At 43.8% G+C, this 23829-nt stretch overlaps 1 protein-coding gene across 3 annotated transcripts in view; it reads right to left on the bottom strand.

Moving 5' to 3' along the window:
- The window catches only part of cadm3 (cell adhesion molecule 3), a 58659-nt gene that overhangs the window by 11074 nt on the left and 23756 nt on the right, over nucleotides 1–23829 (bottom strand). For all 3 annotated transcript variants that reach the window (XM_028976212.1, XM_028976214.1, XM_028976215.1), the window contains exons 3-6: nucleotides 4597–4746; nucleotides 3306–3458; nucleotides 2643–2780; nucleotides 1458–1628 (exon numbers count right to left, since the gene is read on the bottom strand). In XM_028976212.1, the coding sequence (XP_028832045.1) occupies nucleotides 1458–1628; nucleotides 2643–2780; nucleotides 3306–3458; nucleotides 4597–4746 (612 nt within the window). The remainder of the gene's footprint in view (nucleotides 1–1457; nucleotides 1629–2642; nucleotides 2781–3305; nucleotides 3459–4596; nucleotides 4747–23829) is intronic.

Below are 23829 nucleotides of genomic sequence, written 5' to 3'. Positions count from 1 at the left end.
AGGGAGGCTGTCAGAAAATGTCAGCAGCAACATAAAGATCATTAGGACTTAATACACTGAAAGCAGCACCAACCAGAGACTCTAACCAGCTCAACTGTCATGTTTAACCAAAGTTTTTAGAACTTCCATAGAGACACACTTGTGGGCGTCAGAATACATATATTTTTTGTATTGTATTGAGGTCTGCCATAATCACTCAGGTTATTGAGGATTTTGTCCCCTATTTAGTTTTAAGCACAAAGCACAATCACTCATCCTTGTTTTAAAAAGTTGTTAGCTGATTGCATTGTGGATTTTATTCATTGCAGTTAAGAAAATGGTGCTGAACCTAACATGGAAAAAAGTGGATTCAATATTTAAGCCACTTAGACACTTTATTTAATATGGAATTAGAATGACAACGTCTTGTTTCTATCTAATGACTGAAGGGTGCAGCTCTTCACACACTTAGTACCACATTTTTGCTGTGATTTTATAAGAACGCAGCCTATTTTAAACTGAGTTTTCACAAGGCGGATGCCAGGCAGTGACTTAAACACTCATCTTCTTCTTAAAGCAATCAAGCAGGGAATCCAAAGTCGAATCTGCTTACAGTGATGGGTCTGAGGATATTTATAGTTTTATGAATATGAGTTGGAAATATATTAACAAATACAGGTATACAATTAAGAGCATCCTCCCCTGTGTACACGGCAAATATGTGATTAAATGTTAAGATGAAAGTAGAAGCATAAAACGCCACCTCATTTCTGTGTGATGTACGCACCTACCCTTCTGGGTGTCTCTGTCACGAAAATAATTAGTGGGTTTTCAGGGGAGAGAGGCGTGTACAAACACCGTGCTAATTTCAGTGTGAATCACCAAAATACCTAACCTCATTAGCTCACATGATTAGCTGCATGATTGTGTTAGAATTTCACTGTTTCATTGTGCTGAAGGAATCTGTTAGATGCACAAGAACACTGACAAGCTCTCACGTCCAGGGGCTGAGGGACGAAAGAACCTCTGAAACAGGACATCAGGATCTAGGGATTTATTGATAAAAACACAAAGGAACTGGCGGGATAGCGGAAAATGGAAAAACTACATTTACAGCATTTATCAGATCTAAACAAAACAGGAACAAACACAAACCAACACGCAGATGAGTGACGATTGTCAGAGCTGAAAACAAAACGCAAATTCCGTCTCCAGGAGCACATCAATGCAGCCGCGTTGCCCAGCGGCTGCCTCTCTCTCTTTACGGAGCCCTGATTGATCAGGCAGGATTGTGCTCAGCTGTGATCAACCAGGGTTCCCTCCCAGCTGTAAGCGGCCCCAGCGGCCCCTGAGCGTCACACAAGCTCACATGGTTTTACCTTAACTTGACACCAATGTAAGGCTTAAAAGGCTTGGGTGATGGTGGTGCCTCTACATCACGCGTGTGTGAAAGTATATGTGATGAAGTCGAAACTCACACCACACGTTGACGGACTGCTCCGTCCGCTTGTCACCATTGGCGATGGAGGGGTGGTCTACAACACAGGCGATGTGAGCGTTGTGGTCCTCCTTTGTTACAGTCAGGGTGAGCTCACTGCTTACTGTATACGTCGGTTGGCCGGGGTTGGATTCCACAACATTTGGACGACCTAGGCATACACACACACACATGCACATTGACAACTTTAATCATCTGGACTAGACAACAAGTGTGCAACAAACTTTGAACAAAATATTAGGAATGTGGTAGAGCCTGCATGTGATAAAAATATTTGTTGTTTCCACACAAATATTACATGCACACACACACAGACAGAAGATATCCAGATACACACAGAGACATGTGGAGTGGAGGCATGCTGATGAAAATGGGAAAGTGGGAGTTGGAGTTGAGGTATAAGAGCAGGACAGAAGGCATGACACAGTGTGGAATGGAATCGCGCAGAGGGGGAGATCGAGAACGTGCGAGAGCGAATACCAGCCTTGAAAGTCAAATGATGTAATACTGAGACACTCCAGAGAAACATGGAGCACACACTGACAGTGTCTATGAGGGTAGGCTTGCACATGTATGTGAGAGTGTATACGCATAACGGTGTGTATGTGATTTTAAATGTAAAAGCACACATATGTGTATCCTTGCTTCTGCATGGATGTGTGTGTAGTTGTGTGTATAGACAATAACATTCTGCCACTGTCAGTTGCATAAGTCCCCCCCGTGCCCTATGGGATGCACTCCAGCAGTTCTGGAAAGTATTTATTTGTTTACATTTACATTTACAGCATTTATCAGACGCCCTTATCCAGAGCGACTTACAACCAGTAGTTACAGGGGACAGTCCCCCTGGAGCAACTTAGGGTTAAGTGTCTTGCTCAGGGACACAATGGTAGTAAGCGGGATTTGAACCCGGGTCTTCTGGTTCATAGGCGAGTGTGTTACCCACTAGGCTACTACCACCCCTGTTTATTGTATTATGTTCTACTGTATTGTCTTGAATTGTATGCCTGAAATTGTTCCGGACATTTCAACAGACCTGTAACACAGTGAAATATGTGTTTACATGTGAGCACATATTTTGTGTCTCTGTGTAAGTTTGCAGGTGTATGTATGTATGTGTGTGTGTGTGTGTGTGTGTTCCTCAGTTCCTCTCTGTCCCTCTTACCCTCCAGCTCCTGGTCTCCTCTGAACCAGCGTAGCTTGGCGGGGGGTTTACTGCCAGTGCTGTTGCAGGTGAGAGTCAGCTTCTTTCCCTCCTCCACTGGATCCTCATTTCCCATGATCACCGGCTTCCCTGGAACGCCTAAGAGAGGAAGAGAACAAGGCATAACATTTACAAGCAAGGACCATCTGTAATGTTCAGTTACAATGTATGTCACACCAGACACATACTGCCAGTGTTCATAAACCTCTGAGCTAACATTATAAAATTATTTGGATATTTATTAAACAGATGATCACAAAACAAAGCTAAAATGGAAAATAATTGAGTTTTTCTCAGGGATCAACGTCCATGTTTGGTTTGGTAGTGTACCAGGGATTACATTTGTGATGTCCACTGACAGTGTCATAAACAAATTGCACAATTAGCTAAGTAAAAGGGGAATTTTTGAAGGAAGATGGACCTTGCGCTAGAGGTGGGTAAAGTATTGACATTAGAGGGATTTATGAGGATGTAGGGTTAATAGATAACCAGCTGTTTATTAACTGGTTATTTCTGTAAATCCTGAAGACTCATGTGACGTGAATTTAGCAGCACTCCCCACTACGTTGTCATTACAGTCGAACCCGGTTTTATGCCCCAGGGGATGAGATCTCCTTCACGTACCCAGCACAGTGACAGTTGCTCGGGCAGTTCGCACCGGCATGGTGAAGATCGAGCAGGTGTATTCGCCTTCATCTGACAGCTGGACCTCTGAAATGGTGATTGACAGCTCAGTGGGCGTCGACTTGTGGAGCTGAATGCGACTATCTTTCAATGCTGAGGGGAAAGACAGTCAGAAAAGAGAGAAAAGGAAAAAGTTGCATCACAGCAGGAAAGATGCATTCTGCCTTTGATTTATTATGTGTGTGTGTGTGTGCAAGTGTGTGTCTGTGCACCTTCATGCTGTATTAGCACGGTTCATGAAGGAGAGGGGGATGAGTGAACTGTACGTAGTGCTGCTGATTTATGTGGGACTGTGAGTGTGTGAGTGTTTGTTCCAGCGCTTTGTCTTCATGCTGCATTAATAACTGAAGGTTAGATCATCCGTCTTCATCACACTCCTTCACTCCGACCTCCAGCCTGCTCCTCCAGTCACTCCCACACTTTCCTTATCCCCCGTCTCTCCCCCTTCTCTCCCTTCATCCTTCTTTACCTGCCCAACTGCCGCTATCTTATCTAAAGATCAGCCTGTGTGTCCACGTCTCTGTGCACATACACACTTGCCTGTGTGCTGTGTGTGTGTGTCAGTGTGTGTGTAGGTTGGTGAGTGTGTGTCTTTTGTACTTATATTTTAATGGAGACCAAAGTCTCTTCCAAACCGAGAAGTTTGTTAAAATCTTGTTGGGCCTGCTACAAACTGCGTTGCCAGATACAGTGAATGGTTTCCATTGAAAAAGAATGTTGAAAAACACACACAAAACGGACGAGAAAAAAACCTATTTATCCCTGTCTTTGGTCAATTGCCATGGCTGCTCTAACCAGTCTAACCTCCTGAAAAGTAATGAACCCAGTCATATTAAACAAACAGCAGAAGCCAACAGGGAGTCCTTTGATGAGAAACTCCCATCTTGTATTTTTTTGCTGGTGAATGATTTACCAATGCTATACACTCAAAACTTGTCAAATAATTCCATATTAATGCCATATTAATTGTATTTCTGCTTTCTGAAGGATGTTTCCAGTTAACTTAAACATTGTATGTGCATATGTTTACAAAAACTTCAGTTGTACTGAACTTCAGTACAAATGTCCGCAATACCTCCAATACCTGGCAACCATAGCCATGGAAAAAAAAATGACCTTTATAAATATTTAAATAAGATTTACAAACAAGTCTTGTTACAAATTGGAAATTACAGATATTGATAGAGAGAGTGCATGCGCGTGTGTCTTTCACAGTGTGTTTTTTTCTCACCTCTCTTCTCTCCAAAGAACAGTGTTTGCTGGGCGGTGTTGGTCCACTGGAGGGATGAGTTGTCACTCTCTGCGACCCTGCAGGTCAAGATCACCGTCCCACCCACTGAGACAGTTTCATCTGAAGTCACTGGCTGCAAAACGTCGTCTTCTAGAAGATAACACACAAAATCCAGTATGATGAGCACAGGGTAGACTAGAAACGTGATTGTTTCAGTGTGTGTGTGTGTGTGAAGGAAATCAGTGACTGTAACATTGTGCAAATGAGCGCTTAATTAAAGAATGGAAACAGAGAATATTTTGACCTGCACTAATTAGTGGTCCAATGAAATCACAGCTCGTTAGAGCCGGCGTAGAATGATCAGAGCAGCATCCCCACACATAGGCCTGCACACACACACACACACACACACACACACACACAGCACAGTGTAGCCATTTGAAGGGCGTGCTTTGTGCTCGCTGAGGTTCGCCTCAGGCTAACCCGGCCCACTTTACCCATCAATTAATGTTTAGCTTCTGATCAATGGGGCTTTGTTCAAAATCCATTCTTCCCTCACTGAGCCTGGTGCAGGGTAAACACACACACTCATACACAATTATACAAACCCACACACAGGTATTAATTAAACAGATTAAAAGTGTAAAAATAGCCCTGTGAGCGAGGGGTGATGAAAGGTGGGATTAACATGCAGGCTCGCACTCCTCCAGTCCGAGCTCCGGCATCCCATCTGTTCCAGCGTCTGAGTTCCACTGCAGGGTGTAAACACAGTTCTCATGCCGGCCTGTCAGCCGCTCCACACCGCCGCTGTTTGTTTATACATGTGTATGTATACGCCAGCGAGTGTGCAGCTCCTACCTACCGGTTCCCCGATGGCCTCACACAGGTGGCTATTTCTGGAAGCCTTCTTTTTGCTGTTTGTATGAGCATGAACACATCAGGACTACCGTAACAACTACTGCGCTCTTCCTCTGACAGCCACGTCTGCACACAGGAAGCAGAGATTTGGACAGTGTACCAGACTGGGATTTAGTAATCTCCCACACGCAGACCCCCCCCCCATCGGCTCCCGCTGAGCCCGCCAATGTTTTATTTTTTTTTACGTTGGAAATCCTGAACTGCAGTCACATTACAGTATGCAAATGTGTGAATTCAGTATATGCAAATACACACATGCTGGACAAAGGCAACAAGAGGGGGAGGGCACGTCCTTTCGAGCACAAGTGTGTTTTCAGTCAACGCAACCCCTCGTCCTTTCCTGCCGGAATCATATCAGGAGGGAGAAAAAACTCCTTCAGTCTCAACAGAAATGCAATCATCATGGCGTTTATGGCATTTGGAGGAGCGCGGAATAAAATCGACGCTCGCCCGCTAAATTGACCTTTTTGAAAAACTAAGATTGCCAGGCCCATCCCATACTCTTGTTAGTGGGTAATTACAGCAGCCCTGCTCTTCAGCGCTGTCTGCCGCGCCGCGCAATGCGGCTCTACAGCAGCACGTCGGTACGGCCTATTGGTCGCGTTTTGTTCAATTCAGCTAATCAAGGACTGACAGGTTGAATCAGGTCTGCTGACGGTGGAAAAGAACAAATCTGCACGATTGCCAGGAGAACCGAGAAACAGGGAGTCATCGAGAGTGAGAAACGGGTGTAGAACAATGTCCTTCCCTCTGGCGTTACAAACATGTCTCCAGCTTCCGCATGAGGAACGGACCCACCAAAGGGCCTTAACCATTCATTTTCACCTGAATGATCTTAAAAATGCTTAATAAAAATAGCTATGCTTAAATTATGTTTATGTTTAAATCATGGAAATAAAAAAAAATTGTGGTATTGTCCGCTAGATAAATGGATGCACTGCCTAGCAGCTTCACTGGACCAGTATGGAGATGTTTGAATCACAAGAGTCGATATTCAGTTCAGGACAATCTGACAAGTAACCTTGTGTCTGACAATCAACACTGTCTGTGACCAGATGGTTATATGCTGGCAAGTTAGCGAAATGTATTACTGACTAGCATAACCTAGCCAAATACAGTTAGGCTATCAATAATCAAAAGAAGAAAATAAATTTAGTCACTTTATAAGAGAGCTTTACTTTTCAGTACAATTGCACACCACACTATCAGCCATCCTAGGAACACCAGCAAGTTTACATGCTAAAATATTAAGTGTGACAAATTACTTCAATGTTTTTAAGGTGAGTTAGTGTTAAATGCAGAGACACCTTTCATTGTGTGAACAATGTGCTGTGTGTCACAATGACAAAACAATTACTTAAACAACGTGATGGAGTGATAGAGCCCCTGATGCTGATGTTGTTCTCCACAGTTTTCACACTTGTTTCAGCAACAATTTTCTAACATGTATCAGGTGTTTAGAAGTAAATCTCAGAATTGAAGTTACACAGACTTTAATTACTACGGAGAACATTTCTTCAGACTCTAGTATCGAGTGCAGTGATAATCGATGGAGAACCACTAGGCCCGGTGAAGGTTAGCCAGGGTCCCATCGCCGGCAGCAGCGAGCACACAGTGACAGGCGGCTCTTGACAACCGGCACTTTGGCCCTCACCGCGGCTGAGTTATTGTGCTTTCCCCCCTGCTCTGTTGTGTCTGCTGGCCAGACAGTATTTGTTAAATTGGACATCTGTAGCAATAGCCGAAATCAATCTTCACGCGGCCGGCGAATAGAACCCGCCCATCAGCCACCAATGCCGAAAGCTCCGCCAGCCCAGGGCCCAGGCCGGCCACTGCTGTTCGTGCACCCAGGGCAAGGGGGAGTGTAAGAGCATGCACGACAAGCCGGTGGCAGGATTAATGGACGCTGAAAAGGGCCACTTCAGGGTAACATTGGATGGAATGTTGGGTAAAATCCCCAAAGTTAAAAGGTGAGAATGACAAAAAAAAAAAAAAATCAAAATAGTAATGGAAGAGTCTCCCATCTCCAGCATACTGTGAGGATGCAGATCCAATTAAAATGGAGACATGTTGGTCATGTGACTCAGCATTTTCTGAGATTTATGGAGGAAAAAGCATTCTGAGGATTTCTCTCCCTTTTCTTTTTTAGGCAGATTCCACATCAGAACGAATTCAGGTTCAGAGGTTCAACAGGGAAGGCCAACCAGATTGCCCGGAAAAGGCCTTTACCACCTAATTAATTCCTGTTTAATCAGCTATTAAATCCTCTATTAAATTTGATGATATTTGGTGGAAAATTCCTTTAAATTTACCTCACCCACCCATGCACACACAACTACACACACACACAGCTGTGGAAGTGAAAGCGGCGCATTTATTTAAAGCAACATAATTTGCACTCTGACAAACAGTGGAAGTGTGAAAAGAGAAAAAGGAAGAGAGCGAGCGAGGGAGCGAGTGCAGCAGAGTGGCAGAAAGGAGGAGTACGACTCTGAAAAACGTCTTTATTTAAACTGTGAATGATTCCTGGAGACGAAGCGTCTAGCCTTCAGACGAGAGGAGCAGAGATACGGAGACTGATAAAACAACGGAGAGAAGGAGGCAGGGAGGCTGCAGCAGGAGAATAGGAGAAGATGAGGAGAGGATGAGGAGATGGGTGGGCGGGGCACCTCGGGGCAGGCTGATAACACAGAGGGGGGGGGGTATAATAAACACCGTCCCAATTGCAGACAGTGAAAAATTTGCCATTTCCCCTCATCCACCCTGCTCATTTCTCTCCATCTGTCTTTTCCACCTCCCTCCATCTGTCCCCCCGTCCCTCAAGTACTCTTTCACCTCTCTGCCCTTCTGCCAATCTCAATTCTCAAATTTCTCCTCCACGATGGCGCAACTGACTTGTGATAATAGCAGCCGCGCCGAGCTGCTGCGAACAAGACATCAGCGCCGCCGCAACACGAAGTGTCCCCAACTGCACCCTCATCATTCCGCCCCCTCACCATCTCCACATCTCGTCCATCCTATTGCTGCTTTTTTCACGCCGCCCGCCCCAGCAATTCATCTCCTGACCTTTTCTGCTCACTTCATCTGTCCTCCTATCGCCTCCTCACTGTCCTCCTTCCATCTCCTCCCCTCTCTCCTTCACCAGCTGCTGTGCCCCACCCGTGCCCTTTTAGTGCCTGCCGGTCGTGTCCACCATATGACCTTCTGTCACTCTGCACACACTCCTCGCTGAGGGACCATCAAAATACAATGTGTGTGATCGATAAAGAGACTTCAGTTTCCCCAAAGGGGTGTGAGATGAACTGAAAAACAGAGCGGTGTTTGTGTGTGTGTGTGTGTGTGTGTGTGTGTGTGTGTGTGTGTGTGTGTGTCTTTGTGTGTGTGGGTACGTGTGTGTGTGTGAGACTAATTTGCAGTATGGTGGTTTGATGGGGTGTAACGTTACTCCAAATCCAAGCTTTGGCGGATGACACCCTTATTTTCTATTCTATAGACCATGTCTGAAAAAATAAATAGATTTTCTTTTCAGTCCAACTAAATTATTACTTATATTATATATAGTTTAAAATGGGAGGAGCCTGACATGTAATTTAATGGTTAAACGAGTGGGTTAAAAAAAATGTAAGAAAATTTCCATCACTTTCAAATCCTTTTTTCGTGCCACTAGATTTGTACCCTGTCCCTGCCTGTGTAAAGTAATGGAATGGAGCAGTAAAATGGATGAGCTGCTTTTACAGTAACACTCCTGTGTTACAGAAGTTATTGAAACATTGTCAGAAATAAGGTACTCGGCCTGCCCTGGTTATAATCAGGTTGTGGCCTCACATTTCCATGCTTGTGAGTTCAAGTCCTCCAGTTTCCTCCAACCATTCACTAGGTGGATTGGAGACTCGGCTGTGAGTGAATGGTGTACGTGCGTGTGTGCATGTGTGTGTGTGTGCATGTGTGTGTGCACTGCAGTGGGCTGGTGCCCCGCCCCTGGGTGGGCTGCCAAATCCCAGAGTAGCACCAAGCAGTTATGAAAAGTGAGTGAAAGAGAATATCCTAATATGCAACAAACAGTAATCAGTGGGTATTTATTCTGTTAGTCCAACATCTGACAGCAAAGTTAATATAATTTATCATTCTACCCACTACTCTCTGCCTTTCATTTTCAGACAGACATCTGTTGACTGTCTGTACCAGGAACACCTAATTTTACCCCATTCAATCAATATTACTTTAGGGACAGGAACATTTTGAGCCAAATTTTCATAGATTTTTTAAAAAGTGGCGCAGAACGCACGTTCTTCCCTCTGCATCGATGACTGAGCTGAAATTTTCCAGTTTGATCTTGAACCCTGGATGTCTGTGGTGGGTGTTGTGTTCTCCTTCTTTTGTTCTTTCTCTTTCTCTGTCCCATTCCCCCCATCCCCCTTCCCCACATCGTGCCTGTCAAACATACTCAGCTTATCATGTATTCCCTGCTCCCTCATCTCACAACCCCACACCCCACCGAGTGGAGGAGAGAGAGAGGCGGGAGGGGAAAAAAAGTGGAGTTTTAACAAAGCTGTGTGTTTCTTTATTGATTCTTTTAAGGCCATACAGCACAAATGCAATATGGAGGACACCGACAACCCCAAACAACAAGTGTGTGATGGATACTGCCGGAAGGAGAGAAGGGGGAAGGAGAATGAAGTTAGAGGGAAAGCAAGGGACAAGGCAGAGGAGGAGGAAGAGAGAGACCTTAATGCTTTGGCAAATAGTCTGAGTGTTCCTGCCAATAAACCACTTAAAGAAATAAGAAGTCAATTACAGGGAGGATGGAGTTATGAGATCACTTTATCAATCACAGTAGCATAGCACAGCCCACACACACACCACAAAACATGCTCACCACTCAAACCAGATCGTACACATGATTCTCAAGTGTACAAATCCTCACAGAAAACCACAGCAGCGTCCTCATGGACAGTGGAGGAGAGACTGGGGGTGGGGTCAGGTGGGGGTTGGGTTAGTGACAGCGAAAGGTGAAAGGAAGAATGAAGATAACCACAAATTAAATCATTTCAGGACAAATGACGAGAGTTGCCTAGCAACCAGGACAGAGCAGGGTTACTAGGACAACCATAATGATCTGATGTTTGACCCTAGGGACACTGTGACCCTAAATACTAGACAGGCGGTGGGACATATGTTTACACACATCCACAAACTGACTGAGAAATCCAGACCTTCATTCTGTAAATGACACAAAAAAAACACACACACACACACACATCACTCTTACAGTGCAATTTCACAACACAGCAGTTTTTGATTTATCATCTGTGTGTGAGAGATATTGTGTGTGTGTTGTATTTATATCTCAGTGGAGAGCACACTGCAAAAAAATTGTAATAAGTCCAAAACAAGACTATTGTTTCTAGGATCAAGCAGAATGAAAAAAAAAAACAAAAAAACAGGGTAAATGTTTTTGTCACAGTTTGAAGTCAGCTCCCATGACAGTTTTTAAAAAACTGAGTACCTTTGCAAATGTGGTTTACTAGTCTTGTCTGTTTTTTTTTACATCTAATCCTTTTTAATGCAAATTTCAATAAAACCCAAATTAGAATTATTATTACACTGAGACCACTTGTTATTACCAATTTTACAGGTATTAGGAAAATTAATGTTCAATTATCAGATAAAGATTTAATTGGATTTAGATATTTTATCAAATGTGTATTTACAAATAAAATCAAATAATGGGTGTTAATGGGTGGTAACATCTTATTAGACAGAGGCCTTTATAATACATCTGTGGCATATTTGTTACCACAGTCCTCACAACAATTCAGATACAAGTGTGTGTGTATGTGAGTGTGTATGTGTGTGTGTGTGTGTGTAAGAGTGGGTGTGAGAGTGTGTGTGTGCTTGACTGTGCATGAAAACAATAAGAGTTCCTGGAAAAGGAATGTTAGTTCAAAAAACCTAAGATACAAGTTAAAGTCTGTCTCTCTGTCTCGCCCGCCTCTCATTCTTTTCCTGTCTCTCACAATTTCATCATCTACTAGACAACCTACTGTGTCTGTCTCCAACACACATACACACACCCTTGTGAACGTAGCTATAAAGATCCTTCGTCAGGACCCGGGCCTCCTCACCAGTGTAGCTAACGAGCACTCACATGTAACGAGCACATCGTTAACAACCTGCTCGGCTAATTGACTAATTAGGGTCAGTCCACGGGATCTTAACTGACGTTTGGGCCTGAATGGGGTTGAGGCTCAACAATACCATCTGCTGACCCACTTCCATCCTCCAAACGCTCCCAACAACATGTGAACCCGTGTGCACCTCCTCACACACACACACACTTGAACAGAAGACAGACCCCCCGACCCACTCACCAGCTCACGCCATTTTTTCTTAATTACATTTCTTCGCTGGTACAGACATCAAACCGTGCCAATGCAGAGAGATGAGAAAACAAGGGGAACGTACAGCACTGAGCTGCTTCATTAATGTTTCTCCCACACACACACATGCTACTCTTCAGGACAGATGGAGACTCTGTTAATGGAGCTGTGACTAAGGAGATGGGAAAGTGGAGCACAAGCCACTCTGGTGATGGGGGGGATATCCATTTATCCATGTTCCTCTTCTCAACATCCCTCTCTCTTCCTATGTTTACCATCTCCTGGCCCCGCATCTCATCCATGGATCTCCCAACTGCCCGTCCTCCCATCCCATCTTCTCTCCTCTACCCGCCTTCCTCTGTCTGGCTCTCTGTCTCTGTCATCTCTCCTTTTCTCTCCTCTGTGTCCTCTTTGCATCACTCTCATTTTCTTTCCCCCGTCTCCCCATCTCTCTCTCTCCCTCACTCTGCAGTTAACGCGTTCCCCAGAGCCTGACAGCAGGAGACTATTGCACTCACAGACGGAATCGCTCTCCTCCAATTTCTCTCTATCTATCCCTCTCTCCTCCCGGCCCTCCCTCCCACACTCTCCTTCCCTCTCTATATTTCTCTTTCCTTCTCCCACCCTTCTTTTGTCTCCACACTCAGTGCCCCTACCAACTCCGCCATACACACATACATACATACACACACATACACACAGTTTCTTTGTGTTTCTTCACTGTAATTGGTATCTGAGGGGCACTCCCTGAAGAGAGCGTTTAAACAGCATCACAAATAACAGGCAGCAGCCCAGACCAGTGAAATCCGGCCCCACACGGCCTATGACGAGCCAGGCAGGAGCAATCCGGCGCCGACACAGCTCCCACCCCACACGTGACAGATCACCGCAATTTAGAGGCGAGGAAGAGGCCCCGACCACAGACGATCCAGAGCTGACCCATTCCAACTGCAACACATCTCAATGGCGGCAATGCCTTCAAACGCAGCACTCCTCATCAGTCACATGCACAATGACTGAAATCAGTGCAGTTCCACTGATTTCAATCTCAATTTTTCACCAGGCTGTAATGTGGTGCTGTAATAAATGAGACTGGAGCATTGCGCAGGGGTATGACTTAATAATTTAACAATCAGCACTAGAGGAAGATTGTTGCGGGCAATCAACCCAGGTTTGTTGGTTTGGATTCAGTGACCACCATGATTCATGACAGACTTTGAGATCACGCGGCAAGAGCAGCGTGTTGAGCGCACTCCCAGTTTTTGAAAGGAATCGCAAATCTCGCGGCAAGCACAGGTGGTTTCTGGATTCGAACCGGCAACCTTCTGATTACGGGGCTGCTTCCTTAACCGCTAGGCCATCACTGCCCCTGGTCAGCACTGCCTATACCACCACTACTTCTGACTATTATGTCAGCGACATGGCCACTTTGCCGTCCACACTGAGAGACAGAGAATTCACTCTGAAACCCGTTTCAGAAAATAACCGTTCTGGGTCCCCTGAAACGCTGTTTCTGTGTGGATGCAAGGCCAGATTGAACAGAAATGATTTTAGAGAAAAGCGTTCTCATTTGGACATTCACTTTACAGTATGTAGATAAGATGTGGATAAGATGTTACATATTGTCACAGATATCGTGTATTTCATGAAATTACTAGCTTCTATTTGCTATAGCAATGATCGACCCTTCTGCCTACTTTTGGGTGAGTTAAAGGTCCCTTGACATTTTTTGCTTTTATATTAGTCTTAGTGGTCACCTAATACTGTATCTGAAGTCTCTTTCCAAAATTCGGCCTCGGTGCAGAATTACAGCCACTTTGAGCTCCATTCCCACTAAGAGGTTTCCATCAGGACACACCGTTTCGCTCTGTGTTGCTTTAAATGGTAAGAGAGGAGGAGAGAGGCGGGACAAGGACACCATTCACCAATTACAATGTTTGACACAACCGGGAAGTCCTGTCACATTTTTTCCAATGAAAAAATTAAATATACCCATTGTTTTTTTAGTCCAGTCTCCTCCCTTCATCCTCCATTTCCCTCAGTTAACTATGCTAATCTATATTTATATACCCCTTTATACAGGGTACATCAGCCTATCCCATGTGGTCTCTACTGTTGAACTGGGAAATTGCAGTGTGCTAAATGATGAACTAGGCAATGTAAATTGCACAAGCATCCAACTTTATGCAAATGCGCACCAGTTTTTTTTAAGTGAGTGAAAGTGAAAGTAATTATTTGTCACATGTGACACACCACAGCACAGCACCCAGTGCACACAGTGAAATGTGGTCTCTACATTTAATCCATCCTCAGAGGGAGCAGCGGGCAGCCATGAAAGGCACCCGGGGAGCGGTGTGCGGGGACGGTGCACCTTGGTGGTTCGGTGCTAGGCCATGCTGAAGTAAATGGTTTAAGGGGCATTGTTCCCATTTTGTTTGGTTGGTTTCCATGGCCTCCCACCTCAACCACAATGCATAAATACAGTACATATTCACACACAGAATACATTTCCCAATGATCAATTTATCTTACATTTACATTTAAGGCATTTATCAGATGCCTCATCCAGAGCGACTTACAATCAGTAGTTACAGGGACAGTGCCCCCCTGGAGCAATTTAGGGTTAAGTGTCTTGCTCAGGGACACAATGGTAGTAAATGGGATTTGAACCTGAGTCTTCATAGGCGAGTGTGTTACCCACTAGGCTACTAGCACCCTACTTAAACACATCTTAAACACAATCCGTCATTAAGAGCACTCAAGCAGTATTGGAACACTAGTTTTATCGGCAAAGCAGCACTCATTTTGTAACAGAGGAAAATGACCCCTTTCTACCCAACAGTATAATACACTGCTTTCCACACATTTACCCATAAGTATATGGTACAGTAAATTAGCCACTCTGGCAGGAAATTCTGATATCTAAAGTTAGGCACTGTCAGGATCCGGTCCGAAATGGGGGTTACTCCGGTCCGGATCAGGATCAGGATCCGGACCGGAGTTTCATTGTTGTCCTGTGTAATGTTCCCTAATCGTTTTCACCTGTTTAATTGTATAAAGCTGCCCTGTTCGTTTCTGTCCGCGGTCAGGTCTTTGAAGTTATGTTCCGTGTTCACAAGTGTCTTCGTCTCGGATGTCTCCCTTGTCTTGTGCTTCACCATTAAACCCCTGTTCCGTGATGTCAGGTGAAAGCGTCCTTCATTCTTCGTCATTCCTCGTCACTCCACGTCCTCCTCTACGTTCACCCGCCGTGTCATGCCCGCATGGACGTGACAGGCACCATGTTTTCTGGACCATACAGAAAACATGGCAGATTTCAGTACCCAGACTCAGTTCCCAGAGTGGTAATGTCCTTCTCCCACACTCAATAAGTGTTTATGTTTATTGTTCCAAACATTCATAATAGCGACATGCATTTCCATCAGCCGGGCCATCAACTCCATTTCATCTACATTAAATGCCCATTCTTAACACAAAATGGCACTCAGTCCATTTTGTTTAAGTAGCGTATGCATTATTCTCACGCCTAAACAAAAAAGCATGCCTAAACAAGAAATCTGCTCCATCATGAAGCATTATTATTGGTTTTCCACCAGGTGTTGGTTTTGGTTTTCATGGTGTTTGGCTGTGTCAGTGGCTGGCTGACCTGAGCTGAAAAGCCGGTGCTGCATTTATGTGGCCTCTTCTGGGTGCTCAAGAGCTAAAGGAAGTGCTTTGTTCTTCCATTCAGCGCTACTGTACAAAACAAACAAACAGCAAAACATTGTGGTCTTTTCAGAAGGAAAGCCCCACCCGAATAAGAAGGGCTCATTCTGCACTTATGAAAGTCAAATTCAGCTGGGCCAGATTTTTCAACTAAAATATTTAGTCAGGCCAGTCATTTTCAGCAGCCAGTAAGCAGCAGATAATGACAAATTTTAAACCTATGCAATATATGCCCCCAGCACATATTTAGCATAAAAACAAAATTGTGCAGTGTATAAGTATTAACATTTGTTTCTCGGTCTGTCTGCCGGATCTCAGCATGGTTCCTCTCCACACTGTATACTGTGCTGCAGTGCACTCAGTGCAAATTAACATATTGCTTTGTCATTTGGACTTGGTGGTAAAATAAATATTTGTCAGTCATGGTTAAACTGATCTGCTAGACTGTCAAATTTATGTTTGTGGGTCAGATTGCATCATGGACTTCCACCAGACACAGAGCAACACACTGAATGTTGCAAACTGCAGGAATGTATGAATGAATTTCTGAAGTGTGTTTTTCTCAGTTTTTCTCAGAGTTTCTGGCAGGTCCATGGGCTGAACTCCTGCTTCAGGTCACACATGCGGTTGTAAACATGTAATTGTTTGAGAAATCAAAATAGAATTAACACCCTTTATGATAAAATGAATTAAATTCATTTAAAAAAAATATACAATATTTTTACATTCAAAAGAAAAGCCATATTGCAGTAAATGGGATGCGGCATGAAAAGCCATAATAAAGAAAATCCATGATGTGGAGAACACATTGCAGAGAGATAAGCCTGACTAGCCCCATAGCAAGGGTTTGACTGTTTCCTGGTCGCATCAGGCAAATTATAATTTTCTTACACTGAAGCCATTTTTTTTTTATAAAAAAAAAATGCATATTATAACAAAAAACATAATAAAGAAACAAGCCATAATAATTTGTAATTTGTAATTTGGACATGGCAGTAAAATAAAAATAATTATAATTATATACACTTATATACATAATTATACGTTTCTGTTATTTCCATACTGTGAACCGAGAAAAAGATGAGAACTAGGCCAGCTTCCTCTATAAACACGCAGCGGCCATCTTGAATCCTCGCTCAGTCATTGTTGTGAATTTGTTCCTTCGTTTCTGCCTTTTCTCGACCCTCAGGCCAAACCCATCTTTGTCGGACTACATTTCTGGACTTGTCCTGCCAGTCTGACTTTCTTTTCTTGCCTGGACCCCGACGCAGATTCTGAACACCCACAGCACGTCACAGAAAGGGGCCAGTGTGGTGCACCCTAGCAGCTCAGTACCCAAGACAAACATCAAATCATTATCACTGACACCAACCTGAATTTTACTTGGTATCGGATCGTGTGCCCTCTGTGGTGAATTGTATCAAAGTTACATTCCGAGTCATGGTACATACTTTTATTTCCAGACCACAAAACAATTAGCTTTAATTAGTGTTGTTAACATTTAATTAATGTTGATTATTGAGCTCAAAAGGGTTACGGAGTGCCGGAAGTAAACATGCCTCTATTACTACAGTAACACTTCAAGTGTGTGGATCCAATCTATCCTTAGAAGTCTACAGTTTTTTACTGGTAACCCTCCTAATATGACCTGGCATCTTTTTCTGTCATCTACCTCTAGCAAAGTCATTTTCTTGACTGCACAAAGTTTGGAAAAGCTTTTTCTTCCACCTCACAGAAGAAGAGAATTGGAATCCAACAAAAATAAGTCCTTGATTTCACAATCTCATGACGTGCAAAAAAAAAAAACCTTTGCTAAAAAATGCAATACAGACCATTGACAAGCAAATTGTACTTGAGTTGAATTGAATTTTGAGGTCAGTGCAGGTTCAAACCCCTAGCAGACTGTTAAGTAGAGATCATGGAGCAGAGATTAGTATGTAGGACACTGGTCAGAATCCCATAGATGAGGTTGGCCTGAGTCAATATCAAGTCAAAAGACGTGTGACTCCTCTAAGACTTCAAGGCTTATGAGGCACAGTGCAGCTCCATTTGTAATCTATTGATCTGGGAAAACACAGAATGTATTGCTTATCACAGTGTTTGCCATGCTCCTGAAACAGGTAAACAGTTCTCCACCGCTGAGGTCTTCCTGGAATTCATACTACATTCTACAGCACTTCTGTGATCTTGCATATTTTATATGGGATAGTTTATTGTCAATGAATTTGTGCTGGCCACAAGGTGGTGTGCTGGTTAGCGTTGTGGCCTCACATCACCAGGTTATGAGGTTGAATCTGGGCTACGAGGTTTGTGTCTTCTCCCCATGTTGGTTCTGGTGTAGGTGTGAATGTGTCTCAACCTGGCAAAGTCTGTGCCCTGTGCCTAATCTCCCAGGGTGGAGTGAAGGGACTTTAGATTAATGTCAGAGTTATTTTCAGATTTTAATGTTTTACCCAACACAAAGAAAGTGAAGAAGTGGTTGTACAATCAGGGCTAATTTACATAATACAATTATTATCATATTATTAATTTGAATGTGACTTAAGACGCTGCACATCTTTTTAATGGACCAATAACAATAGCACAAGGTCCTCACATACGTGAAAATGTGGAGCTGTGCAGATCAGACAGTAGTTTATTCAGAACAACAGGTGCCATTAGATGATAGACAGGAATAGAAAGCTGCTGCGCCACTAACATAAGGATTTCCTCTGCGAGAGCGAAAAAGAGAAGATACAGTATACTGTATGTCTCACAGATGGCTAAGCCTGCACTGTGTACAGAATAAATAAAACTAAAAAACGTGCTGTTTAACAAATTGGGCCTGACTTATAGTCTGATCCGGTCAATGTGTTTGACATGCAAGAGAAGTGCACAGTTTGCATGTAATACAGCTTGTACACTTTTAAGTGTATGTCACAAACCCAATCTCTGCTCATGGCTGCAACAAATCATGAGGTTCAATTATCAGCAACTAAATTGTAGGATTCTGATTAGTGAACTTTACGTGAAACATGACACTTGCACTAGAGACACCCTGTGTCACTAATAGCACAGCAAAAAAAAAAAAACTGTCAAAAAGCAACAATGTCACCATGTCACCAATCTGGAGTGTGTGTGGTGTGTGTGTAAGTCAGTATTGGCATCCTAGTACAGTGAAAAATGAAATTTTTTACAAAGCACCTTACATGAATCCAAAGCCTCTAGTGAATCAGCCCAAGTTGGCAATGAACAAGAACTGTCAAAGAACTGAAGAATCGTTGAGAGGAATACTCAAGAAGTGGAACCCATCCTGCTCTGCTCGACACAGTATACAGGTACCGGATTGTGCAGAGGCAATCAGTTCTACACTTGCTGACTTACTGAATGGATGCATAAGGAGGTCACATTACATTATATAGCATTGGTGTGCATTTGCCAGACACTTTTATGCAAAGCAACTTACAGATGAGGACTTGCAATTAAGATTAAGGACAATGGGAGACAAAATACTTCTTTTTTTATAGATCATGAATTTTAAAACGGTATGTGGCATCAAATAAGAGTCTTAGAAGAGTAAAGGCTTTGGAGAGGAGGAAACAGTAGCTTAGAGGGTAACACTCTCACCTATAAACCAGAAGACCGAAGTTCAAATCCCACTTACTACCATTGCGTCCCTAAGACACTTAAAGACACCACATTGGAGTGTCTCTAAGTGGACTGTCCCTTTAACTACTGATTGTAAGTTGCTCTGGATAAGGGCATCTGATAAATACCATAAATGTAAATGAGATCTCTGAATAGATGAGTCATTCTGTAGGCGAGCATAAGTTCATGACCTAAATTTTATTCAAACAGAGCAATAACATATTCACAGTGTCGCTGTTGGCATATGACAGAAACTACAAAGCTTTGCAGGTCGGTGTGATGGCATCTCCTCAGTCGTCTCCTGCTAATTAAACCCACATTAGTCGACTGACTACAACTTGTCACCTGTTGTGATTATTAGAGCCAAGTGTCTGAAGAGTTTGGTTTAGCATTCTGTGGTGAAGTTTTCATTGTCATAGTTAGGTCACAACAGGCCATAAATTGTATAATTAGTCAGACAATTGTGCCTCTTCGTCCCGGCTTTCAATTGAATTGCAACTTACAGTAACATAACCCTAATGTCTAAATAAGTTCACCCATTTTTTCATTATATTGATTACATGGAAACATATCAAGAGGTAATACAGTGTTATTGGTTCTAAAAACACATTAATAATTCTAACATAAGTCCCGCAGGGCACGGATAGAGCTGGGATGAGCCTTCATGCTCTCATGTATTAAACTTATCTGTAACTGATAATCTAGATATTCCATGTGGAAAAAATCCACTATCAGCCCAAATCTGTGGAACATACTATAGTCTCAGCCCTTTTCCCAGCCTATCAGCATTTGTATTACTATTATTATAAAAGGTAAGTTCACCTTTTCGCCAAACCGAAAACAAGCACGAAAATACAATCCTGCTGTGCCATGGATGGCTTTGTTGTTAATAATTGTGCTCAGAATTTGCACTTTTGCCTATATACTTACCAGCACTACAAATGAGCAGGAGTGTGTCTGAAAAGATTATTTGTCGCCCTTCTCAGGCTCCCTTCCACTGGAATTTTAATTACAGGCAAAACTCCACTGAGAGTTTCTAGCCCAGAGACTCCTAAAATATGCAAAAATATGCTAAGGATGTTCACTTAATTGATTAATTTATCAGTTTAGCACTTACACTCGGGATCATTGAACGCTTGGAAGATGCACACTGACATAATGGGAATATACTCATCACCATGCTATTCAGTATACTTCAGTAAATCAATGAGCGCGAGACAGCGGGAGGAGAGAAAGGACTGGAAAAGGCAGGCAAACGAACAGATAAGCAGTGGAGGACGGAGGAGAAGAAAGACGTGAGACTGACAGGGGGCAGGGAGCGAGGAGAACCGATGCTCCCATTTTCTCATTTACTCCAGCCCAGAAAGGCCTTATGAGGAGGGGGGGGGGAAATCATGTCTTTGTTTAGAAGCTCTTCAATCAACCACAGAACAATCAGAACGCACTTGACTGGGCCTCTCCAAAAGACGAGGAAGAGGAAGAGGAAGAGGAAGAGGAAGAGGAGAAAACAGCACACCTCCGTTGACAATACTCGATTTAACAGCAGACGTTCCGGCCCCAGCCCAAATGTCAGCTCAGTTCAGGGGGAGTGCTCTCCAAATGAAGCCCGGCGAAAGCTCTCGTCTGGCCGCGCTCCAGATGGAGTACGGGCACGCACGGGAGTGGACGGCCGCTCTTGCCGTGATGCGAAAGCCCCACAACACGTTTAAGGGCCTAAATCAGTCCGCGGGCGAGACGCACTTGTCAGGAACAATCACAGCGCCGGCATTAATCCTCCAGGTTCCTCCGGCAACGGCGAGTCAGCGTATATGGAGGCTTTAAGGAGCTGACACTGCCGACACCTGCGTGCCACCAGGCTGGGAAGACTGCGGTTCGGGAAAAGTCGCAGCAGTGCTGCAGCGCCTCTGATAGTAATGCCTGGCTGCGCGTATCAAAGGGGCGAGCGAGGCAACATATGTTCTCCGGAGCTGGAGAAAGAAAGATGCAGATGCCTTTGTGCAACGTTCCTGCTGACAACGGGAAACGGCGGCGGTGCGTCGTGCACCGGAAACTCTAATGTTACCGTCACACACACCGTGGGTGAATAAAGCCTTTTTAACAACACAGATCTAAGGGCGCTTTACACTGCACACTCAACGCTCAATGGGAACTGAAAACATTGGCACTTCAGGTTCTAAGCAAGTCTTTTTTTTTCTGCCAGTCCTTGGATAGAACAGATTGCATAGTTCTGGGTTGCGGTTGCAGCCCAGTACTTTTAGGAACATGTTTCCGGGTGCATCTACCAAAAGCTTTGATAATACCTATGTGGGGAGGCCACCAAGTCCATGGTCACTTTCAGCGTTCAGGTTTAAAAACTATTCAAAAGCTGGTGGGCTCCTTCTCAGTTCTTCTTCACCCGTATAGTTGTTTCATATTAACATTAGGGGGACACACAGGGCAAAAACAGCATGGAAAGCCACATACTTTCAGCTGTAATGGAAATTTACAAATCCTGTCCTAGCTTAAAGGCTTGGTGGCCACCATGTAAAAGTGTAAGCTGCTAATGGGAGTGTTGGGAGATTCCACCACACTCATATGGGAGCTTGGACAGTAATGCTTGTTCAGCTGAACATGGCTGCATTTTACCCCTGACATTGATGTTTTCTCCTAACGACATCCCAGCGCTATATAAGACAGCACATGGGTAATATTGTCTATCACTGGTTTGCGCACCAGAATTCTTGAATAAAGAATCTAGCTGCATTTTTTCCCAGCATCAGACGTGTATCTGCAGCTGCGATATCACATTTCCCATGTCCACTGACTTCCCATTGTACAAGGGATATTACGTGCATGAAGAATGGAGGAAACGGAGGAGGAAGGGTGGAGTCAGAACTTTGGGCTACACTGATGTGCATGATGTATTGACAGGAGGGAGTTTAAATCATTCATGATTATGATGTAAGGTGCATGAGAGCTGTCAACCACCCCTATGGGCTCCTCCCATTTTAAGATTTGCTCACAATAAATCATTAATGTTCATCTTCTGGGTGGGAATTCAGTCTCCAGTCATTTCTTCTTTCAGTCACTTCCGCAATATCCATTACTGCTTGTTCATAAGCATCTTGGGACATTGAGTGCAAAGCAGGTGGGGTGTCAGCCCACCTAAAGTTGCACACACACACCATTTAGAAAAACACCCATACCTACAGACAATTGGGCAAGTGTGATTGCTACGGCTGCACATAAACTAAAAATAGATCGATACACAGAAGATTAGCAGTGGTGCCCTAGCGGTTAAGGAAGCGGCCCCGTAATCAGAAGGTTGCCGGTTCAAATCCCGATCTGCCAAGATGCCACTGAGCAAAGCACCGTCCCCACACACTGCTCCCCGGCCGCCTGTCATGGCTGCATAATGCTCACTAAGGGTGATGGGTTAAAAGCAGAGGACACATTTCGTTGTGTGCACCGTGTGCTGTGCCACAGTGTTTCACAATGACAATCAATTTTCTCTGAAAATTCACCTATAGGTGGGAGGAAGCTGGAGTACCAGGAAGAAACATCAGTGAACACTCCCCACACGTTACATGTTTTTATTGTTTGTGTCAATCTGTGCAGTGTTACATGTTGTGTGGAATACCTTTGCCAAGCAAAATCAAATTTGACCTGACAGTACCAGGAACAGAAATCAGTGGGAAAAGCAGTGTTACACTTCTGCAGTAAAAAAAAAGTCTACAGTTTCTCATATAATTGGTGAGGTTTGGGTGTGAAAAACTAGACCTAAATCAACACGACAGAGCAGCTCACACTTGCTGTCCTCCTAACAAGTGGCTCTGATCGGAATAATAAGGACTCAGTTAAAAGCACAGCCTCCTTGTGTGAGCCAGTGTGTGTGCGCAACTGTGTATGTGTGTCACTTAACGTGCACATGTCTTTGTGATTGAGTAGGAACTTATTTCTTTTTGCTTCTGCATTAACATACAAAAAATAGACTTCCAGCGAGATGAGCAACAGGAGCAAAAGAAGAAACGCAGGGAGAGAAAGGGAATTGTCGAGCAGATTCTCATGCAGTGTTAAGCCGCTTAGAGATGGAGGGTATTTCTTTCAGAGTAAATCTAATTAATTTTAACAAGCTGTATATTTGGAGCGTACACCTGGATGGGCTGTAAAGCCGGGGATTTCAATATACGGCTGCAGTATTGCTCTTTATATGCCAAACTGGTAATGATGCCTAATGCGCCCGCCTTGTTTTATGGTGAATAAAATGTACTGGGGAGTGGATGGAGACGTGTGACAGTTCATTTCTTTACACAACAAGAGACCCTCACACTCTCCTCAGCTATTCATGCGCGCACACACACACACACACGTACGCACACATTCTCTTCCTCACAGCTCCCTTGTTGCAGAGCTCTCCTTCGCCTCCTTCCATTTCTCTCTCTCTCCCTCTGTTTGTAATCAGCTTATGCACTGTATGTCCGTGCAGGCCCTGTGTTCTCCCTCTTTGTGTCACATTCATTCAGCGCACAGATTAGAGATGCCTATTCTGCCTTTTGTTTTCGACCGTCAAGACACAGAAAATTTCTAATCAGGGGCTCTCATTCAAACACACACACACACACAC

This window comes from Denticeps clupeoides, chromosome 4, assembly GCF_900700375.1.
Source record: "Denticeps clupeoides chromosome 4, fDenClu1.1, whole genome shotgun sequence".
NCBI classification, from domain to species: domain Eukaryota; kingdom Metazoa; phylum Chordata; class Actinopteri; order Clupeiformes; family Denticipitidae; genus Denticeps; species Denticeps clupeoides.
Note: the sequence above shows the minus strand (reverse complement) of the source record. Positions and strands in the feature narration are given on the sequence as shown.